General features: G+C 39.1%; 1 protein-coding gene across 1 annotated transcript in view; it reads left to right on the forward strand.

Moving 5' to 3' along the window:
- Positions 1-18786, forward strand: part of tbc1d22a (TBC1 domain family, member 22a) — a 170861-nt gene that overhangs the window by 102931 nt on the left and 49144 nt on the right. The window contains 1 exon segment of the mRNA XM_055653036.1: positions 17886-17981. Within this exon segment, the coding sequence (XP_055509011.1) occupies positions 17886-17981 (96 nt within the window).

Consider the following 18786-nt stretch of genomic DNA (forward strand, 5'->3'; position numbering starts at 1 on the left):
TGTGAAATGAAACATAAACAAGTGCAAGAAGAACTCAGAAGGTTGGGAAGCTTCTGTGGAAAGAGAATCCGTTAATGGTTTGTGCGTGGAATTCTCTATCTGAATTGGGAAAGGGTGAAAACATGTTCAATTTAGGTAGCAAGGAAGGGTTTGGTAGAACAAAGGGAAAATCTCTGACAGGGTGAGACCTATTTAAACGTGGCAATGAAATGGCAGTTAAAATCAGATAAAGATTTTTTTTGGGGTCTGTATTGTATTGCTGACCGTAAACCAGTGGAACACGCCCAGCAGGCCAGAATATACAACCAAAAAAGGGAAATAGAAAATGAGCTGGAATGGCAAGAGGCAAAAGCCGGCTGTTCTAATAATGCAAGAGAGCAAGTTATCTCAAGTTGAAAAATTCAGTGTTCAGTTCGGAAGTCTATTCTCCTGTACATATATAATCCAATTCAGCTGAAATTGTAGATGATGATGATGGACAGATTGGGTAGGGACGTAGTTTAAGCAACAGATATTTAGTTTAGTGTATTATTGTCATGAGTACAGAGCTACACCAAAAAAGCTTTTTCGTTGTGTGCTATCCAGTCAATGAAAAGACTGGACATGAGTACAATCAAGCCGTCCACTGTGTTGTAGGAAATTCTAGATGATCACTTTTCCATAAAAAATGGTTCCAAGTCTGAACTGACTTGTATACGTTGATATTAACTGCAGTGGGAGATATGCTCTGTAGATTATTTAACTGAATTATTCCACTAAACCTGCACTCATCTACTAAAAATTGTCCATATTCTTTAGCTGGCTTTTGTACGAAGAAACCTCCATAGCTGTCTGTTTTCACCTCTCCTATATAATTGTTTTATTTTACACACAGGCCCATTGCAAATCATTGCAAATATTTCAGTGCAATCATCAGGAAAGGGTCTATGCTGGTTCTGATCGGCAGGGATTTTCAGCTGGATATAATTTTCCATTGCTTCAATGTCACAAACTCCAATTACAAAAACTGTGCGCTGTTTCAGATAACAACGCAAGTGAACTAAAATCAAGCTTTGATTTTTCTTTTTGTCGAATTATCCTGATGCTTCCTTTGCCTCAATAATCAGCAAAACATTGGTCTTGCATTCCTACTTGATACACTTCACTTTAATACACTATTTGTATCCTTGGCATTGGGTTGCACCATGTGTATGATGCACCATTTTATTATGTTTACAAAAGTTGACACTTTCGCCATTGCATATAAATCAGTTTGTTTTTATTTCTGTCATAGATGGTGTCATCTGTGAATTTGCAGCCATTATCCACATATTTGGAATTAAAAGATGAATTGTGAAATGCAATTGTCCAGCATGAATCCCTCTGGAACTCTATTTGTGATCGATTTCCTTGCAAAGTACTTCTCATTAATAACAATCGTTGCCCTGCCAAGCTAGGTTTTGGCCTATCTCCAAGAGCCATCTTTTATAAAGTAATTTATTGTGCAGCAGCTTATCTAAAGCTTTATTAAAACCTAAAGCTCTACAAAGTGTTGGGCAGGCCGCACTAGCTGTACAAAGCATTGGTTAGGCTACACATAGAGTATTGTTAGTTCTGGATATCCCTCTATAGGATGGATGCGGTAACATTATGAAGAGTTCAGAAGTAATTCACCAGGATGTTGCCTGGAATAGAGTACTTAACTTAAAAGGAGAGATTGGATAGGCTGCATTTATTGCCCCTGGAGCAGAAGAAGCTGAGCGGAGACCTAAGACAGGTTTATAAAATTATCAGGGGCTGAGATGAAGGAGATAGTCAGAGTTTAGAACTAAAGTGCACAGTTTGAAGGTGTGCTGAGAAATGTAAAGGAGATCTGGGGAGCAACCTTTTCTTTCAGAGAGCTGTGGAACGAGCTGCCAGAGGAACTGGAAGAGACAAACAGAGCAGGTACTTGAATAGGAAAGGAGTAGAGAGATATGGGCTTAACTACTTGAGGGAGAAACTTTTTAGAATCCATGTTAAACGGTGTATATTCAATAATCGCGTCTAACAACTATTCAGTAGCTGAAGTTCACTAGTTTGGTCTTCAGCTAATAATTTCATGAGATGGCAAGGGGAACAAGTAACTAACAAATATAAAAGACCAATGGTTCACTTACACATTGTGCATTCAATGAAACACTAGAATGTAGATTCACATATGTTTGCAATCCTGTATTCTATGTGAGTCTACGGTAGCATTCTCGACTTTAGTTCTACTTGTAATTCTGGGAACTCTGCGGTAACTGAAGTTATGACAAGTAACCGCTAATGTTATACGAGTTGCTAGAGGCTATCCTCCATTTTTCTTAATGGCTGCACTTTATTTTTTTTCTCTTCAATGAAAGGATTTCTAATACATCCACAAATATGCAATTCACTGACCCGTTGGATTATTTTAAATAAAGTTATTGTCGTGGTTGAATACATTAGTTCTTGGAGTTGTAATTATAGTATCTTTAAAAAAAAAACAGGGCTAAGTCTAATTTATCCTTGCAGTTTATACAAAGATACATCCATCTGTCATTCCCTAACCAGATCCACTTTGTCCAAATTTCTTTAATGCTTCCCCCTCTCAAATGATAAACGCTGCTTCCTCCATCCTTTGGCAATGCAGTTGACTTGCATTTCTGAGTCAATTTTTGAGAAGAGAAACATGTTTGTGCATAAATTCTTTAGGTGTGGGTGGCTGTTGCATGTAGTTTTACCACATGAATTGACGGAGCATGGTGATGGTGTCGTGGAAAGGAGGTCCAGGACAATTGCTGCATAGATATGTTCTCATTCCCTTGTCCTACTTCCATGTGTTCCCCCTCCCCCCACTGCTTCCCTTAATTTCACCCATTTCACAGTCCTCGCCCCCTTCATTTCCCCTGAGCATACCACTTGGCATCGTCAGCAATTTTTCCGTTGTTGCAATTACCTGTTTCAGCGTGTATAAATTAATCATGTAAACAGCAGGGGACTTAGAATATTATCCCATTAAGTTTTGCTAATTCCAGATAGAGTGCTGTCCAGTTCTCATCAGCCTTGTTTTTTTGTACATAAGCCAATTTCCAATTCTGCCAACTCAGTTCCATTAATTCTGTAAGTCTTAATCATCGTTTGAATATTTCAAGTAAATTATATTTGCTGGATCCACCCTGGTCTAATTAGGTAACCTTCTCAAATTTCTAAGGGATATCCACAAAATAATATTGTTTATGATTCTGTATTTTTAGATTCTTTATTACCTTTTTCTTCAGACTAATTTTGTTGCCTTTAATAAGGGTTATGAAGTATTTATCCCAAGTCTTATAAGAGGCACAATGATATCATTTCTCAGTCGTGTTTTTCTTAAAACAAAATATGTTGGTAAATGATTTTTAAATATAATTACGTATAAACCCCTCAAGATGAATATTGAGTACAACATATTGACCAGACAGGAGCACTTTGGGACATAAATAGCACAATTTAGAATTAGCAGGCAAGGCTGGCGAAATGCCAAGTTAGTTGTACCCTTAGAAAGTGCAATACCCAGTCGTCTTCCTGCACTGAAGTATGTGCCCATCATTTCCTTATCTTACAAAATTACCAGATTTTTCATGGACTGCATTTGTTCCATTTTGTTCCTCTACACACTCTTCCAAGTGCTCTTGGGTCACCATGGCCACCAGTATCTGGGGAAGATATTCCCTTTTGATCTTCCTGTAATTTTAGTTTTGTACCTTTAATAATTTTATTTTGGTTATTTTCTGCCCTTTAGGAACTTTGTATGGCAGCTCCCAACGATTTCTTGATATTTTAAGAACAACATATGAAATAAAAGCAATCAAAGGTCACACAAGCGTGCCCTGCTTTCATTAAGATTGTTGCTGACAACTTGCCTCAGCTATATTTATAAGAGAAATTATTCTTAATAGCTGTTAGAGTGAGATTAAAATCAATACAAAAATGTTATTCTGGGATTTGGGTCATATAAAAATATCAATCGGATAATATCTTTTGAAATGTGTGTCAGCAATTGAGATGGAGCAAGTGGTGCTGGCATAAAAACTGAGTCTGATGGTATTACTGACCAATTAGGTAACAAATGTGCTGGGAAATTGCAGACCGCTGCAGGTCTAATAAGGTTTTTGTAGTTGGGGATTTTAACTTTCCTATGGGGTGCAATTGGGAATTACACCCCAATCAGATGGGTGCAATTCCTCAAAAGTGTTCAGGAGAGTTTTCTTAAGCAGTACGTGGAGGCCCTCGCACGTGAGAGGGCAACACCTGATCTAGTGTTGAGAAATTGGGAAGTGCAAGTTAATGAAGTGTGTATGGAGGAGCCTTTTGGGACCAGTGACCACAGTTCGATTAGGTTGAAGATAGATATGGATAGGAACGGAGAGAGCCCACATGTTAAAATGCTCAACTGGAGTAAGACCAACTTTGAGGGTATGAGAGGTCTCGCTCAAGTTGACTGGAGCAGGTTATTATAGGCGAAAGGAACAACGGCCAAGTGGGATGTTTTTAAAAGTGTACTGAAGAAAGCTCATGGTGTGTACGGCCCCGTTAGAGTGAAGGGCAAAGCAGGCAAATGTAAGGACGCTTGGCTGACGAGGGAAATTGAGGCATTGGTCAAAAACAAGAAGGATGCATGGGACAGGTATAGGCAGCTGGGATCAAGTGCATCCCTGGCGGAGTTTCGGGAACTAAGTAAACTAAAGAAGGAAATCAGAAGGGCAAAAAGGGGCCAGGAGATAGCTCTGGGGGGGTAGCATTAAGTACAACCCCAAAAGACTTTATAAATGCATAAGGGGGAAAAGGGTAACTAGAGAGAGAGAACAGGACCTCTTAGGAATCAAAGCGGTCACCTCTGTGTGGAGCCCCAGGAAATGGGCAAGGTCCAAATTGAGTATTTCTCCTCCGTATTTACCGAGGAGAAAGAAATTAGGATGGAGGAAATTGGAGCAGCCACTGGAAGTGCCTTGAGAGCAGTCAGGGTTACTGTCGAAGAAGTACTGACGGTGCTGTCGTGTTTGAAGATAGACAAATCTCCAGGGCCTGATCTGATATATCCGAGGACATTGTGGGGAATCTAGAGAGGAAATTGCGTGCGGAAGCCCTGGTTGAAATTTGCAAGTCGTCCTTAAATACAGGAGAGGTGCCGGAAGACTGGAGGGTGGCAAATGTTGTACCTCTTTTCAAGAAGGGCTGCAGGGAAAATGCTTGGAACTATAGGCCGGTGAGCTTAACATCTGTAGTTGGTAAGTTACTGGAGAGTATTCTGTGGGATAGGATATACAGACATTTGGATGGGCAAGGGCTGATTAGGGATAGTCGGCATGGTTTTGTACGTGGGAGGTTGTGCCTCACAAAGCTGATTTTTATTTTTAAGTTGATGAGGGCAAAGCTGTAGATGTTGTGTACATGGACTTCAGTAAGGCGTTCGACAAGGTTCCGCAGGGTTGGCTGCTCTGGAAGGTTAGATTGCGTGGGATCCAAAGAGAGATAGCTGAATGGTTAACAAATTGACTCCATGGAAGGAAGCAGAGGGTAATGGTGGAAGGTTGCTTCTCAGACTGGATACCTGTGACTAGTGGTGTGCCTCAGGGTTCAGTGTTGGGCCCGTTACTGTTTGTCATCTACATCAATGAGTTGGATGAGAACATACAGGGCAAGATAAGTAAGTTTGCCAATGTTACAAAAGTTAGTGGTTTTGCAGATAGTGAAGATGGTTGTGAACGATTGCAGCAGAATCTGGATCGATTGGCCAGGTGGGCAGAGGAATGTTTGATGGAATTTAATCCAGAGAAGTGTGAGGTATTGCATTTTAGGACGTCGAATATGGGCAGGACCTACACAGTAAATGGTAGGCCTCTGTGTTGTGTTGTAGAGCAGAGGAATCTAGGAGTACAGGTGCATGATTCCTTGAAGGTCGAGTCGCAGGCACATAAGATGGTCAAAAAGGCTTGTGGGACTTTGGCCTTCATCAGTCAGAGTATTGTGTATAGAAGTTGGGAGGTCATGTTGCAGTTGTATAAGAATGTAGGTGAGACTGCATTTAGAATATTGTGTTCAGTTCTGGGCACCAATGTTATAGGAAAGATATTGTCAAGCTTGAAAGGGTTCTGAAAAGATTTACAAGGATGTTTCCAGGATTAGAGGATGTGAGCTATAGGGAGAGGTTGACTAGGCTGGGTCTCTATTCCATGGAGCGCAGCAGAATGAGGGGAGATCTTATAGAAGTATACAAAATCATGAGAGGAATAGATCGGGTAGCTGCACAAAGTCTTTTGCCCAGATTAGGGATCATGGACATAAGTTCAAGGTGAGGGGGAAAAGATTTAATAGGAAACCGATGGATTACTTTTTCACACAAAGGGCAGTGGGTGTATGGAACAAGCTGCCAGAGGAGGTAGTTGACATTGGGACTATCCCATCGTTTAAGAAACAGTTAGACACATGCATGGATAGGACAGGTTTGGAGAGATATGGACCAAGCGCAAGCAAGTGGGACTAGTGTAGCTGGGACATTGTTGGCCAGTGTATGCGAGTTGGGCCGAAGGGCCTGTTTCCACACTGTATGACTCTATCTGTGAGAGAACCTGTTCAGATGAACTTCATTGACCTGGACCATAATTCTATCTCCCTTGATAAATTTGTGTGACCTGCTTCGTTTATATAGCATTTCCGGTTAACGATTTAGATTTCCAACATCTGCATGATTCTGCTTTTGTATTTAGCAGGGTAATAGTTAATTTCTTAATTTCCTGCAGCAGCATGGCTGCACATGTAAGTGATATGTTCTGCCTCATCATTGCAACGAAGACTCGATTGATGCTTTTTAATCTGTCATTTGTCAAATGGTAATTTGATGGGCATTGAATGGTGTTTCTGTTGCTCTCCTTCAATGTCATTGATCTGTATTCCCAACATTCACAAATGTAGTCACCAGAAATAAATCAAAGCAAAAAGAAACATTGGGAACTACAGCCCCCACCTCTTCCTCCGCCAACATCCTCTTGGCCAACACATAGAAAATACGATTGAGGACTTAAGGGCAAGATTTATTTGCCAAAGGGACATAAGGCAAAGTACTCCATTACACAGAGTCATTCCTTTGTCTGCCCACCAGCCCAAAGCTTTCTCGATCCATTGAATGGTTCAGACGGTGTCAATGGGGAAAAGGGAGAAGTTACAGCTTCTGCCTCATGGTAAACTCCTTGTGGTGCCTGGATGTAGTGGTCCTGTCCAACTCGGCTTCCCCTCTCTGGAACACCTTCCAGTGAGTGCTGTCCTTTTGTTCAGCCCCCTGACCCCCTCCCAACCTTGTTCCATAAGCCCATCACCTCCTCCCCATCTAATCATACCTATCAACAAAGTCTCAAACACATCACCTCCCCCACATGGTTTGATTTGGCCATTATCCCCTACCCATCTGGCTTCACCAATTACCTACTAGCATCTATTCCCCCCTAACGCAAACACACCACTATATAGCAATCTTTCTTCTGTCTCAGTCTTGATGCAGTGTCTCATCCCAAAAATCGACTTGCACCTTTTTGCCTCCACAGATGTTTGAGTTCTTCCACTGTTCTGTTTTTATTTCAGAATTGAATATCATTACTGTTGGGCACTGTGCATATTCCTGAGTTATTTCAAATGTATACCACTAAGTTTAATTTCAAAACTGTATGTTCATCAGATACATTGATTCATAAAAGCTGTAAATGGACCAATAATTTTTTTCAGAACAGATTTTATTATTTCCAATTAATTCAATTTATGCAACCCATTACAATGTAATCTTGGTTTGCTCCCTCGTATTGATCTACTGGGCAACTGGGAATGGCTGTAATTGTCTCTGGTTTACAAGTGACATTTTAATTAAATAATTATAGACCAATGAAAAAGTCTTTTAATTTTAGTTATGAGCTGTAGGAATGTTTGGGCGGTAATATTTTGCTTTACCTCATTAATGACTTGGCTGTTGCATAATTTAATTGTTCTGACCAGTAAATTCAGCATGCATTAGTGAATTTTTTTAAAATCTGGTTCAAAATAAACGTAACAATGAATGTAATATCAATGTGAAGAATGAATTGTTTTGGATAAGCCATAACACACGAGCTAGTAACTCAGCAGATCAGGCAGCATTTCTAGAGAAAAAGGATGGATGACCTTTCTTGTCGGGCGAGACCCTTCTTCAGACTGAAAAAGGAGTTTGAAGAGGTGTCCCGACCTGAATTGTCATCCATCCTTTTTCTCCAGAGAAGCTGCCTGATCTGAGTTGCTCCAGCACTCTGCATCCATCGGTGTTATATATCAGCATCTGCAGTTCCTTTCTACACACTGGGCAGTTTTTGGATCAATTATGAAATAAATACTATGCAAAAGTAAAACATTACTTAAAAATAATTTCTGGCAGAATATGTAAATTTACTGTTGTAGTACACTTACTGAATTTGCTCATGCAGTATCTTTCTATTATGATTTAAATGCAACTTGAATGCATCCCATATCAATTTTAATATGACTATTTCTAGCTTTCATTTAGTGGTCTTATTTTCTATTCCAATTTTATTTTTTTAATATGATCTGAGTTATAAGTTAAAGCAATATTTTTTTTCAATATTTACATTGGTTGATGTATTTCTTGAGTACCAAGCAAAGAATGAGGGAAATCTATTTTTAATTCACGTTCGCCCTCGAGGATCCAATTACAATAATCCTAAATTAATTCAATTTCTGTTCTTTTCATGTTCCCATTAATTGTCCCCTCCCCTCCATTCACCAATCAGTAACCAGCAGATCTGGTACATGGAGTGTGGTTTTATCTAACGGCAGTCTTCAGCCCTTGGTTAAAAGCAATTGGATCCCTACAAGTGTCTGTTTGGTAATTCTGAATTGATTAGAACTTATTTTTCATTGTTTACCATTTTTCCTTGAGAATTAAAAAAAAAAAGATTGCCATGGGCTTAGTTCTGGTTCTACATGAAAGTCCTGCGGTCTAGCACCGGCTTGGGCCTAAAATGGCTGTGGCATCGGCTCTGCTGTCAGTGCTTCAGGGTACTCTTCCACTGCACTGGTGTCTTCACCAGGAAGTCCAAGGGAACAGCACAAGCCTATACATGTTTTCCTGATCACAGACTGGGAAATTTGTCAGGTACCTTTCAGTGATCCCATTAAAACTTAATTTAGGTATTGTCATGTGTACCCGGGTACTGTAAAAAGCTTTTTGTTGACCAGTCAGCGGAAAGACTATATGATTACAATCAAACCGTCAACAGTTTTGAGATACATGATAAACGTTTGAGATTAACGTTAGTGCAAGATAAAGTCCGATTAAAGGTAGTCTAAGGGTCTCCAATGAGGTAGATAGTAGCTCAGGCCCGCTCTCCAGTCATTGATAGTATGGTTCATTTGCCTGATAACTGCTGGGTATAAACTGTCCCCGAGTCTGGAGGTATGCATGTTCACATTTCTGTGCCTCTTGCCTGATGGGAGAAGAGGGAGTGACTGCGATGAGACTCGTCCTTGATTATGCTGGTGTTTTGCTAAGGCAGCATGAAGCACAGATGGAGTCAATGGAAGGGATGTTGGTTTGTGCGATGATCTGGGCTGCATCCACAATTCTCTGCAATTGTTTGTGATGCGAATGGAGCTGTTCCCAACTCATGTTGTGATGCATCCCAATAAAATGCTTTACTCTGAGGAACTTGAAGTTTTCAACCATCTCTACTTCGGTGCCATCAATATATACCGGGATATATGTACCGCTTCGCTTCTTGAAGTCCATCATTGCCTCCTTTGCCTTGCTGACATTGAGAGAAAGTTTGTTGTCTTGACACTTGGTTACGAAATTCTCAATCTCCTTCCTATACTCCGTCTTGTCATTATTTGATATCCGGCCCACTATGATGGTGTCATCTGTTAATTTGTAAATTGAATTGGATTTGTACTTGGCTGCACAGTTGTTGGTTATATGGAGTAAAATGGCTGCAAGGCAAGCAGAGGGTCAGGCTTTTGCTTTACATTTTATTTAATTCAATTAGTTTAGCAGTTCATCATGTATGTGAATGATTTTAGTGAAACAAAATTACAAGAATTTTTCTTAATAATTCCTGAGAGCTTCCATGTTTCAATGTAAAGGTATGTTGAATGCTTAAATTGTGGATGGTGAGGATGGGTGCGGGGCTTTGCTTGTTATCAAAATCATTCTTTGTCATTCAGTTGTGTGCCCTGCACTGCACAATGCTCATCCACATTGTGCTGATGAGCCAGGAGCCAGCCTCCCATCAGAAGAAAGCTTAGGATCACAGTGGACGAGGCAGCATGATCGAGAGGAAGGGATCTCGTGATTCCAGGGCTCGATCAATGAACCCACAAGCAACTCAAAGAATCATTACTTTTTTAGCTTTATTGTCGAAAGAATAATCAATCGTTCAACTGTACTTTGTAACATGTTAGTTGTTATACATGTGAAACTAGAAGGTTACACTTACATTTAAACCAATACTAATGCAGATAAGGTTATTACTTCTGTTAAATCTATTTGCTAGTCTCAAATTACTAAAGTGCAAAAGAATGTAATCTAAATTATGTATGAATGTTTTGCTGCCTGGACTTCAATTATACTCACAGCTTGGGCATTAAATGTTCTTGCATTATAGAGCATAGATATGTGGAACAATATTGCATGTTGTATAATATCGTTTTTAAATTGCATCTATTTCTGAACAGTCCCCCTGTGGAAATTTTGACCCACCACATTGAAGGTTATGTAGTGTGAAATAAATTAATATAAATATAAAAAAGAGACAAAGTGCTATAAATAACATGTCAAATTAGGCAACTTCTCCAGGGAACGTGGGTAGGTGACGTTTCGGATCGGATTGATTGAAGAAAGGTCCCGACCCAAAATGTCATCTGTCCATAGTCTCCAGAGATGTGTCCTCCAGAGAAGAGTTACTCTAGCACTTTGTCAGTTTTTTTGTAAACCAGCATCTGCAGTTCCTCCTTCCTTCATATAAATATATTGCAATTGCTTGGACACAATGCTGAGATACATGAGCAACACCACAACTTTTGTTAAGATTTAATTTTTGCACAATTTTCATTTTCTGAATGACCCTACTTATGAAATAATGTTGGTAGTGTTGCGATATGCTGATGTCCCACCCAGTAGAATGAAGGAAGTGGCTTTCCTGTTAATTTAGTTAATGGTCTTTCAGTGCATAAACATAATTAGACTTTCTCAAGGACACTACTATCCTTTTCTCTGAACAATAGGGGGAAGTTATATATGGAAGATAATGATAATTTAGTGACCATAAGTAACAGGACACTTTGCAGCTTCGTTAAAGTTCAAAATAACTCAAGAATTGTGTGCGCTGTTTTGTGCTCTGTGTCAGATTGCCTGTCCTATCAGCAGAAATACATGACAGTCCAAAAATTCCAGATGCGGGAAATCGGAAAAAAATCAGAAAATGCAGAAAATACTCAGGAGGTTTGGCAGCATCGGTGGAAAGGCTACTGAGTTTTTCTTGCATTTTCTGTTTATTGAAGCACAAATGGAAGTAGTGCAGAAAGTAAAGTGACAAACATAAAGTACCGATTTCCAATCCCAAGGAGCAAGCAGATCCGTTGTCCAATTCCTCATTACAGATTTGAAAAAAAAATTTGAATCAAACATCAAATGAGCATTGAGGGATCATTTTATTTTCTGGCGAACGTAAAATTGCCAAATATTGGATCAGTTTTTGGTTATAGATCTAATAAACCGATAAATGCAATAACCGATTTGATTTTAAAAGATTAAGCTACGAAATTCACTGACGTGTGGATGTTGAGCTAAACAGTGCAGGAGAAACTCGGTGGGTCAGGTGGATCTCTGGAGGGAATGGACAGATGACTTTTCAGGTGTAAACCCTTCTGAACTGGACATGATTTTGGCGTCTGCAGTTTCCTGTGTCGGCATGTGGATGCTATTTTGAATGAAGTTCCTGTGTTTGATTCCAAAGCTGGATGTGGAAACATGTTTGGTTACCTTCATGCTCAATCTTAATTTGCTAAATACTGATAGGCCACCCATCTTTTCACATGACTTTGGGGGGTGAGTAAAGGGATTTAACAACTATTTATGCACCAGAAATAGGAAATCTATAAACTTTTGAACCATGAAGTTTAGGTGGAGAAAAATCATCGGCCATAGATCCAATGACATGGATACCAGATGATATGAACAGAAACATTGTTTAAAGGGTATGTTTGCTTATACGGCTGAGATGAGTAAATAAATATTTTGCATTCAATAAATACTGCAATTTCCATTCACCCGGAAGACACGGCATTTCTGTTTCATTAAGAACAGAAAATGCTGTTGAAACATTAAACAATACTGCACAGGAACAGACCCTTCATCCCATAAAGTTCAGTCCAGACATAAATTCTTTATAATCATTTTAGATCGTAACTTTAAAATTATTCATTTACCTTTTGAACTTTCTGATGAGTACACTCTGCCCCTGGAAAACATCTGGATACCATTAACAGAGTGCAAACTTCCTGAAAATTCCCCGTCTTAAGACATCCTCCCTGTGCCGGAAGGAAGCAGGTGGTGGTTAACCCAAAAATATACTAGAATGATCACAACAAAATGCTAGAGACATTAAGAATAATTGGAAAATTTAATCAAACACGACAAGCAAGCAGTTCTTAAAGTTAAAAGAACTCCAAACCACTGTGGTGCCTTTTAAAAATTCTATTAATTATTAAAAAGTACAGATTACAGAATCAATTGGTGATTTCAGAATAAAATTAACTTGATAATTTTAACTTTTAAAGCTTATAACCCATCTTAAATTGTAGAGCTTTTAGCTGGCCTAAATGGATGGGAGAGCGTAGCTTGTATCACCTCATGCTTGGCACAGATATGAATGACACGAGCAAGAGAAGGTGACTAGGAGCTTATTAATCATAGTTGATCTGTCTGGAAGAAATGCAAGTAGAAAATGAATGAAAAGGAGTGGAAAGAAAAAATGTTGAATATTGTGATGCAAAATGATTAATGGCTACTCAAACATTACTCGGTCAGCACCAATGGAGAAGAAATAAAAACACTTTTTGTGTTGTGGGTCATCTTTCATCAAAACAAAATGCTCAATTATGAGATGGACAAGTTATTTGACATTATTTGGTCCTGTGCATTGTGATATAGCTAGTTGGAAGAAGAGAGGACACAATGGAAGTAGGATGGGGAATTAAAAGTGACAAACAATTGAATTGCTGTTTCCCTCGAGTATATTTTTCTATCCCCGGATAGTTGGAATGCAAGCAGTGACAGGGCAGAGATGCATGCAAAGGAGGTGGGAGGTTGCTAGAGATGGAATAGTAAACTACGAAACCGTGTAGAAAATGATCCCTTCTAAAAGGGGGGGTAAATAATATTGTGGTAGAATGTTGGTGAAGGCAAAGAACAGTACAGAGATTGATCCAGTGAACGCAGAAGTTGGTGATGTGGCAGTAATGACAAGAGAAACCAAGGAGCATAAATAGTAGAATAGTTTCTTTATTGTCATTGTAACATGAACCATGTACAACAAAATTTAAAAATGTCAGCCAGTCAGTGCACCATTCAAACCTTTCTAAAAGCTAACGATACATACAAGATAAAATATTAAAAGATAAACAACTAAAATAAATATCACGAAAATAGCACGCATAAACACCCAACCCTCCATCCTTCTGTCGATTTTACAGTGTACCACATTCCCTTAGTATGTCTGGCCCCTCTTTTACTTGGCGGCTACATTTAGTGCTTTTATAGCAGTGGGGTAAAAACTGTTTTTTAGTCTGTTCGTCCTTGTCCTTGTAGATCTGTACCGTCTGCCTGACGGCAACAGTTCAAACAGGGAGTGTCCGGGGTGGGAAATGTCCTTTATGATACTCTGGGATTTTTTGGTGCAGCGGGAACTGTGTAAGTCCTCCAAGGTAAGGAGAGGGCAGCCGACAATCCTCTGGGCGTTGTCAATGGCCCTCTGGAGCGCTTTCCTCTGAGCCGCTGTGCAGCTGGTGTACCACACGCATACACAGTATGTTAGTATGCTCTCAATGGAGCACCGATAAAAGGACAGCAGCAGTCTCTGAGTGATGTTATTCTTCCTGAGCACCCTCAGGAAGTGCAGTCTCTGCTGGACCTTTTTCAGCAGCGCAGTGGTGTTCACGCTCCACGTCAGGTCCTCCTCAATATGGATTCCCAGGAAGCGGAAATCCGCCACCCTCTCCACACAGTCCCCTCTGATAGTCAATGGTACCATGTCCGTTTTATTCTTCCTGAAGTCTATTATTAATTCCTTTGTCTTTAAGGTGTTGAGGAGCAGGTTATTTTCTCCACACCACACTGTCAGCTGCTCCGCCTCATCCCGGTAGGCGTACTCGTCCCCCCCGGAGATGAGTCCCACCACCGTAGTGTCATCCGCAAATTTGACAATGGTGTTGCTGTGGTGGGCGGGGGTGCAGTCATGTGTGTAGATGGTGTAGAGCAGGGGGCTCAGTACGCAGCCCTGTGGAGAGCCGGTACTGAGGCTGAGGGCCGTGGATGTATGATGGCCCACTCTGACTCTCAGGAATTGGACCAGATATGGTTGGAAAAAAAGTATTGGTTATAATGGAAGAAAAACATGGCTCAAGAAAAAGAAGGCACCTTGTGTCTAAGTTGTCACCATCAGAAAACATGGTGGAGATATGGAGGTGGGGAAGATGGATGAATGAAATTGTTTTTTTTTATAGGACGGTGCAGAAAACAGTACTTCCATGATCCTTTTCTTATAACTTAACCATGATTTCCACTCCACAGTTCATAGGAGCAGAATTAAGCAATTTGGCCCATAAAGTCTACTCTGCCATTCAATCATGGCTGATATATTTTTCCCTCTCAACCCCATTCTCCTGCCTTCGCCCCATAACCCATGACACCCTCACTAATCAAGAATCTGTAGATCTCCACCCTAAAAATATCCATTGACTTGGCCTCCACAGCCGTCTGGCAATGGATTCCACAGATTCACCACCCTCTGACTAAAGAGTTGACATATGTTCCATTTCCATCACATCTCAGCCTTTCTATCCCTTCTCTGGTTGAGAGAGGCATAGAGTGTTAGCACAGTCTGCTGACCAACAGCAAATCACTCTTACCAATACTGTATTTGAATGCAAGTAGAGGGAAATCCCAATGTTCTGAACAGTTATAAAAATAATTATTCTTAATGCTGGCAGTGTTGGCATTATCCCATCGAATCTGTCGAATGTCAGCACTAACCTTTGTGCAGAAAGCCTAGTATATGATTTATTTTTATTTTCTGAATTCATGTTCACATTATGATCTTAACCATTGAATTTTGGAAAAGATTTGGGATCGATGTTCTTTAAAAAAAGTTCCCAATATCTGTAGGGGGGTTTGCATGAGCTTCATTTGCGAAGATTTTTTAGTTTTTTCTGTTAAACCACGTAAGCAGCTACTCATTTTTTTTATTACTTGCTTCTTTATGATCTAATTGGTGCTTTAGTCATCAGAGAATCTTTGTGCTATCAGCCATTTAGTAGAAGCTTTGAATATTCTATGATTTTCAGACCTTCAGAATGAAACTCAGTGTGTGATTTAAATGGAAACTAGTCTACTAAAACGTTTCTTGCAGAAGCATAGATACTAAAGTTATATGTTTATTCTCGGAATATGGGCAATGCTGGAAGGTTTTATTTTGTTGAAAGATGAAGGTACTGCTGAGGTTCTAAAACTAGCTTTTTACGTATCTTTGGTAACAAACACTTTGTAACTGAATCCAATGCATATTTCATGAACCGGTCGGTTTCATCTTTGTGGGTACACTGCCTCTCTTTTTAGTATTAAATTTAATAATTTAAATCTTCCACAGCTTTTTGAAAACATCGACGAGTTGTTGCCTCAAGGAGGTGACATCCTTGATCAAGGATCCCCACCATGCCCTCCTCTTGCTGCCACTGTTGGGCAGGAGGGTCAGAAACCTGATGGTTGTAGGAAAGTATCTGTTCCTGAGCCTGGTCCTGAACCACACGACCAGGTTCAGGAACAGCTACTTTCCTACAACCATCAGGTTCTTGAGCTGACCTGCACAACCCATATCCTACCTCATTAAGGAGTACAATGGACCACCTCTTGCACTACCATGGAATTGTTTTCTAATTGTGTTTTACATTAATATTCTTAAGAATGATTTCCCTCAGTTTCCCATAAGAATGTGAGCTGTCTCATTCCTTTTCAGATACACATTGACCTTTTGTATAGTTGTAGTCTATTTGATTGGATTAATTTGACTTCTATGTTTGTGAATCTAGCAATTATTAGAACAAATCTTTGGAAGGAAATGATGAGCCTCTGGTGGACTGAGTTTTGTTTACCACTCTCTGCAGGCTCTGAAAGTCAAGAGCAGAGCAGTTTTCATAAGGCTGTGGTGCACTCCATCAGAATACTTCCTATAGTACATCTGTGAAAATTGGAGAATATCCTTATCCACATGCTGAATCTTTTATACGCTGATGCATAATCTTGGCCAGTGCTTCATTATGAAGGGATCGGGTTAGGTTGCTGATTTGGCAATTTTCCTTGTAGTTTACTATTATTTAGATGATATATTAAATCCTCTTTCTTCCTCCTTGTTTAAGAAACTTCTTGTTAAATATCTGATAATTTATTTTATTACCATGTAATAAAATGATTTGTGCAGAGCAAAATTCAAGGATCTTACAGCACATTTGATCAAACTTGTCAGTCATCTGTTTTCATTTCCTTTTGCATTGTTCATTTTTATGTTCGGATTGTACAAGCTGGTACAGGGTACTAATTGATAATGACAAATGAGACTGGTTCAAAATCATTGTTTGAAGAGCAAATAAAATCCAACTGCCTCACAGTTCTGTTCTTGGATGCAAAAGTAGTCGTCAGTGTTCCATTCTTTTGTTTTCCACCCCAAATGAATATTTATCTCCACTTCAAAGCATTGTTAAACCTTACATGTTAAGAATGCATGTTTAAGAAGGAACTGCAGATGCTGGAAAATCGAAGGTAGACAAAAGTGCTGGAGAAACTCAGAGGGTGAGGCAGCATCTATGGAGCAAAGGAAATAGGCAACGTTTCGGCCTGAAAAGTTGCATGTTAAGAATGCATCTGTTTATGATTCAATATACATTTGAGGCTGCTTTTACCATATTTCAGTAATTTTATGTTTATTTCCTAATTTTTCTCAGGTAACACCATTTAGTTAGTAGAACCATTAAATGTTCACAAATACATTAAAAAAAAATGTAATGCTGATTTGATCAAGATCTCTATCTTGTCTTAGCTATTTATTCACTTGATGGTTTAACATTATTTGTCAGTTATGTAAAGCTCATAATTGTTTACGATCCTGACTTTGCTTTACTCATAAATAAGAATCCTGGTGATGTTGAGTAAGCTTACGATTCCAATGCAAGTACTAAATGCAGGTGAAGTTGTTAGTGTTGCTCTTGAAGTATCATTGTGATTTATTATTCAAATTACTTTCAAGACTATTTTCTGTAGGTCCAGTTGCGAATAAGTAGCTGATCAGATTAAAAGCATTGAGTGTCTTAGTTCTTGTTTTGAGGACCTTGTGTTCCTTTTTATTTCACAGTTGATCATGGAGGCATTACTGTTCAATGGGCCATTCAGTTTACTAAGATTAGCTGCATGAACTAGACAAAAGCACTATGGATGTGCAAGAGGATAATGAAACATTTTGTTTATTCCTTTTGTCTAAAATCTGTGTTGGGGAAACAATGAAGAGGAAAAGACAAAGCAAATAATTTTAGCAGGAAGAAATAACAATGTATTTGTCTTGTAGTCTGAACCAGAGGGATTCTCACACTTCCACTTGTACGTTTGTGCTGCCTTCCTTATCCGATGGAGAAAAGAACTATTGGAAGAGAAAGACTTTCAGGTGAGAGTTTGCCTTCTCTACACATTTAACAATTCCAATCTTCAAGTCTTGTAGTTTACAACTTTAAGGGAATTTATGTAATATGCATTAAGATTATTTATTGATGAAAAATAACTAATTTAAAAATCTACTTTTGGTGTAATTAGAAAATTGAGAGGTGGATGATCACCCCAGAACCAGTGCTTGAGAGAAATAGGTCAAATTTAAACATTTAAAATTAGATAGTGAAATTTGTTTATTTCAAATCTGTCGTGTGAAAGCAACTAAATTATCAAAAACAAATAATTTTATCTTTGGACATAATTATAATTTCTGCCAGTGATTTTAACAAATATACTTTGTTTGCTATTTAACACTATTTTGTTACGTTTGATGAAATTGCGATTTGTAGATTGTAAAAAGATCTGCATCCAGCTTACTTCCAAATTTCTGGTCTCTGTCAGCCCCTTCCAGTGTCTTTGATCTTCTCTTAACCATTCCTGGTGCATGGCATCTGCCGACACAATTCCAGAACCCAGACCTGCTTGTTTCTGTAGCAGACTACTTGGTCAGATTACTCATGTAACTGGATTAGAGCAATGGACTACAGTATACAATGTGTTTTTCACAGAATAACTCCCCAAACATCTACATACATAATTCAATTACATGATTTTTTTTTTAGTGTAGACTTATGGAGTTAAAGTTAAAGTTTGTTCCCCTCTCCTTTCATCCCACTAAAGAAATAAATATACCTGCTGCCTTTGCAAAATACTGCAATGAATCAATGTAAACTTAGTTTTCTACAATTTTAGGAAGCTCATTC

Source organism: Leucoraja erinacea, chromosome 22 (assembly GCF_028641065.1).
Source record: "Leucoraja erinacea ecotype New England chromosome 22, Leri_hhj_1, whole genome shotgun sequence".
In the NCBI taxonomy this organism is placed as follows: Eukaryota; Metazoa; Chordata; class Chondrichthyes; order Rajiformes; family Rajidae; genus Leucoraja; species Leucoraja erinaceus.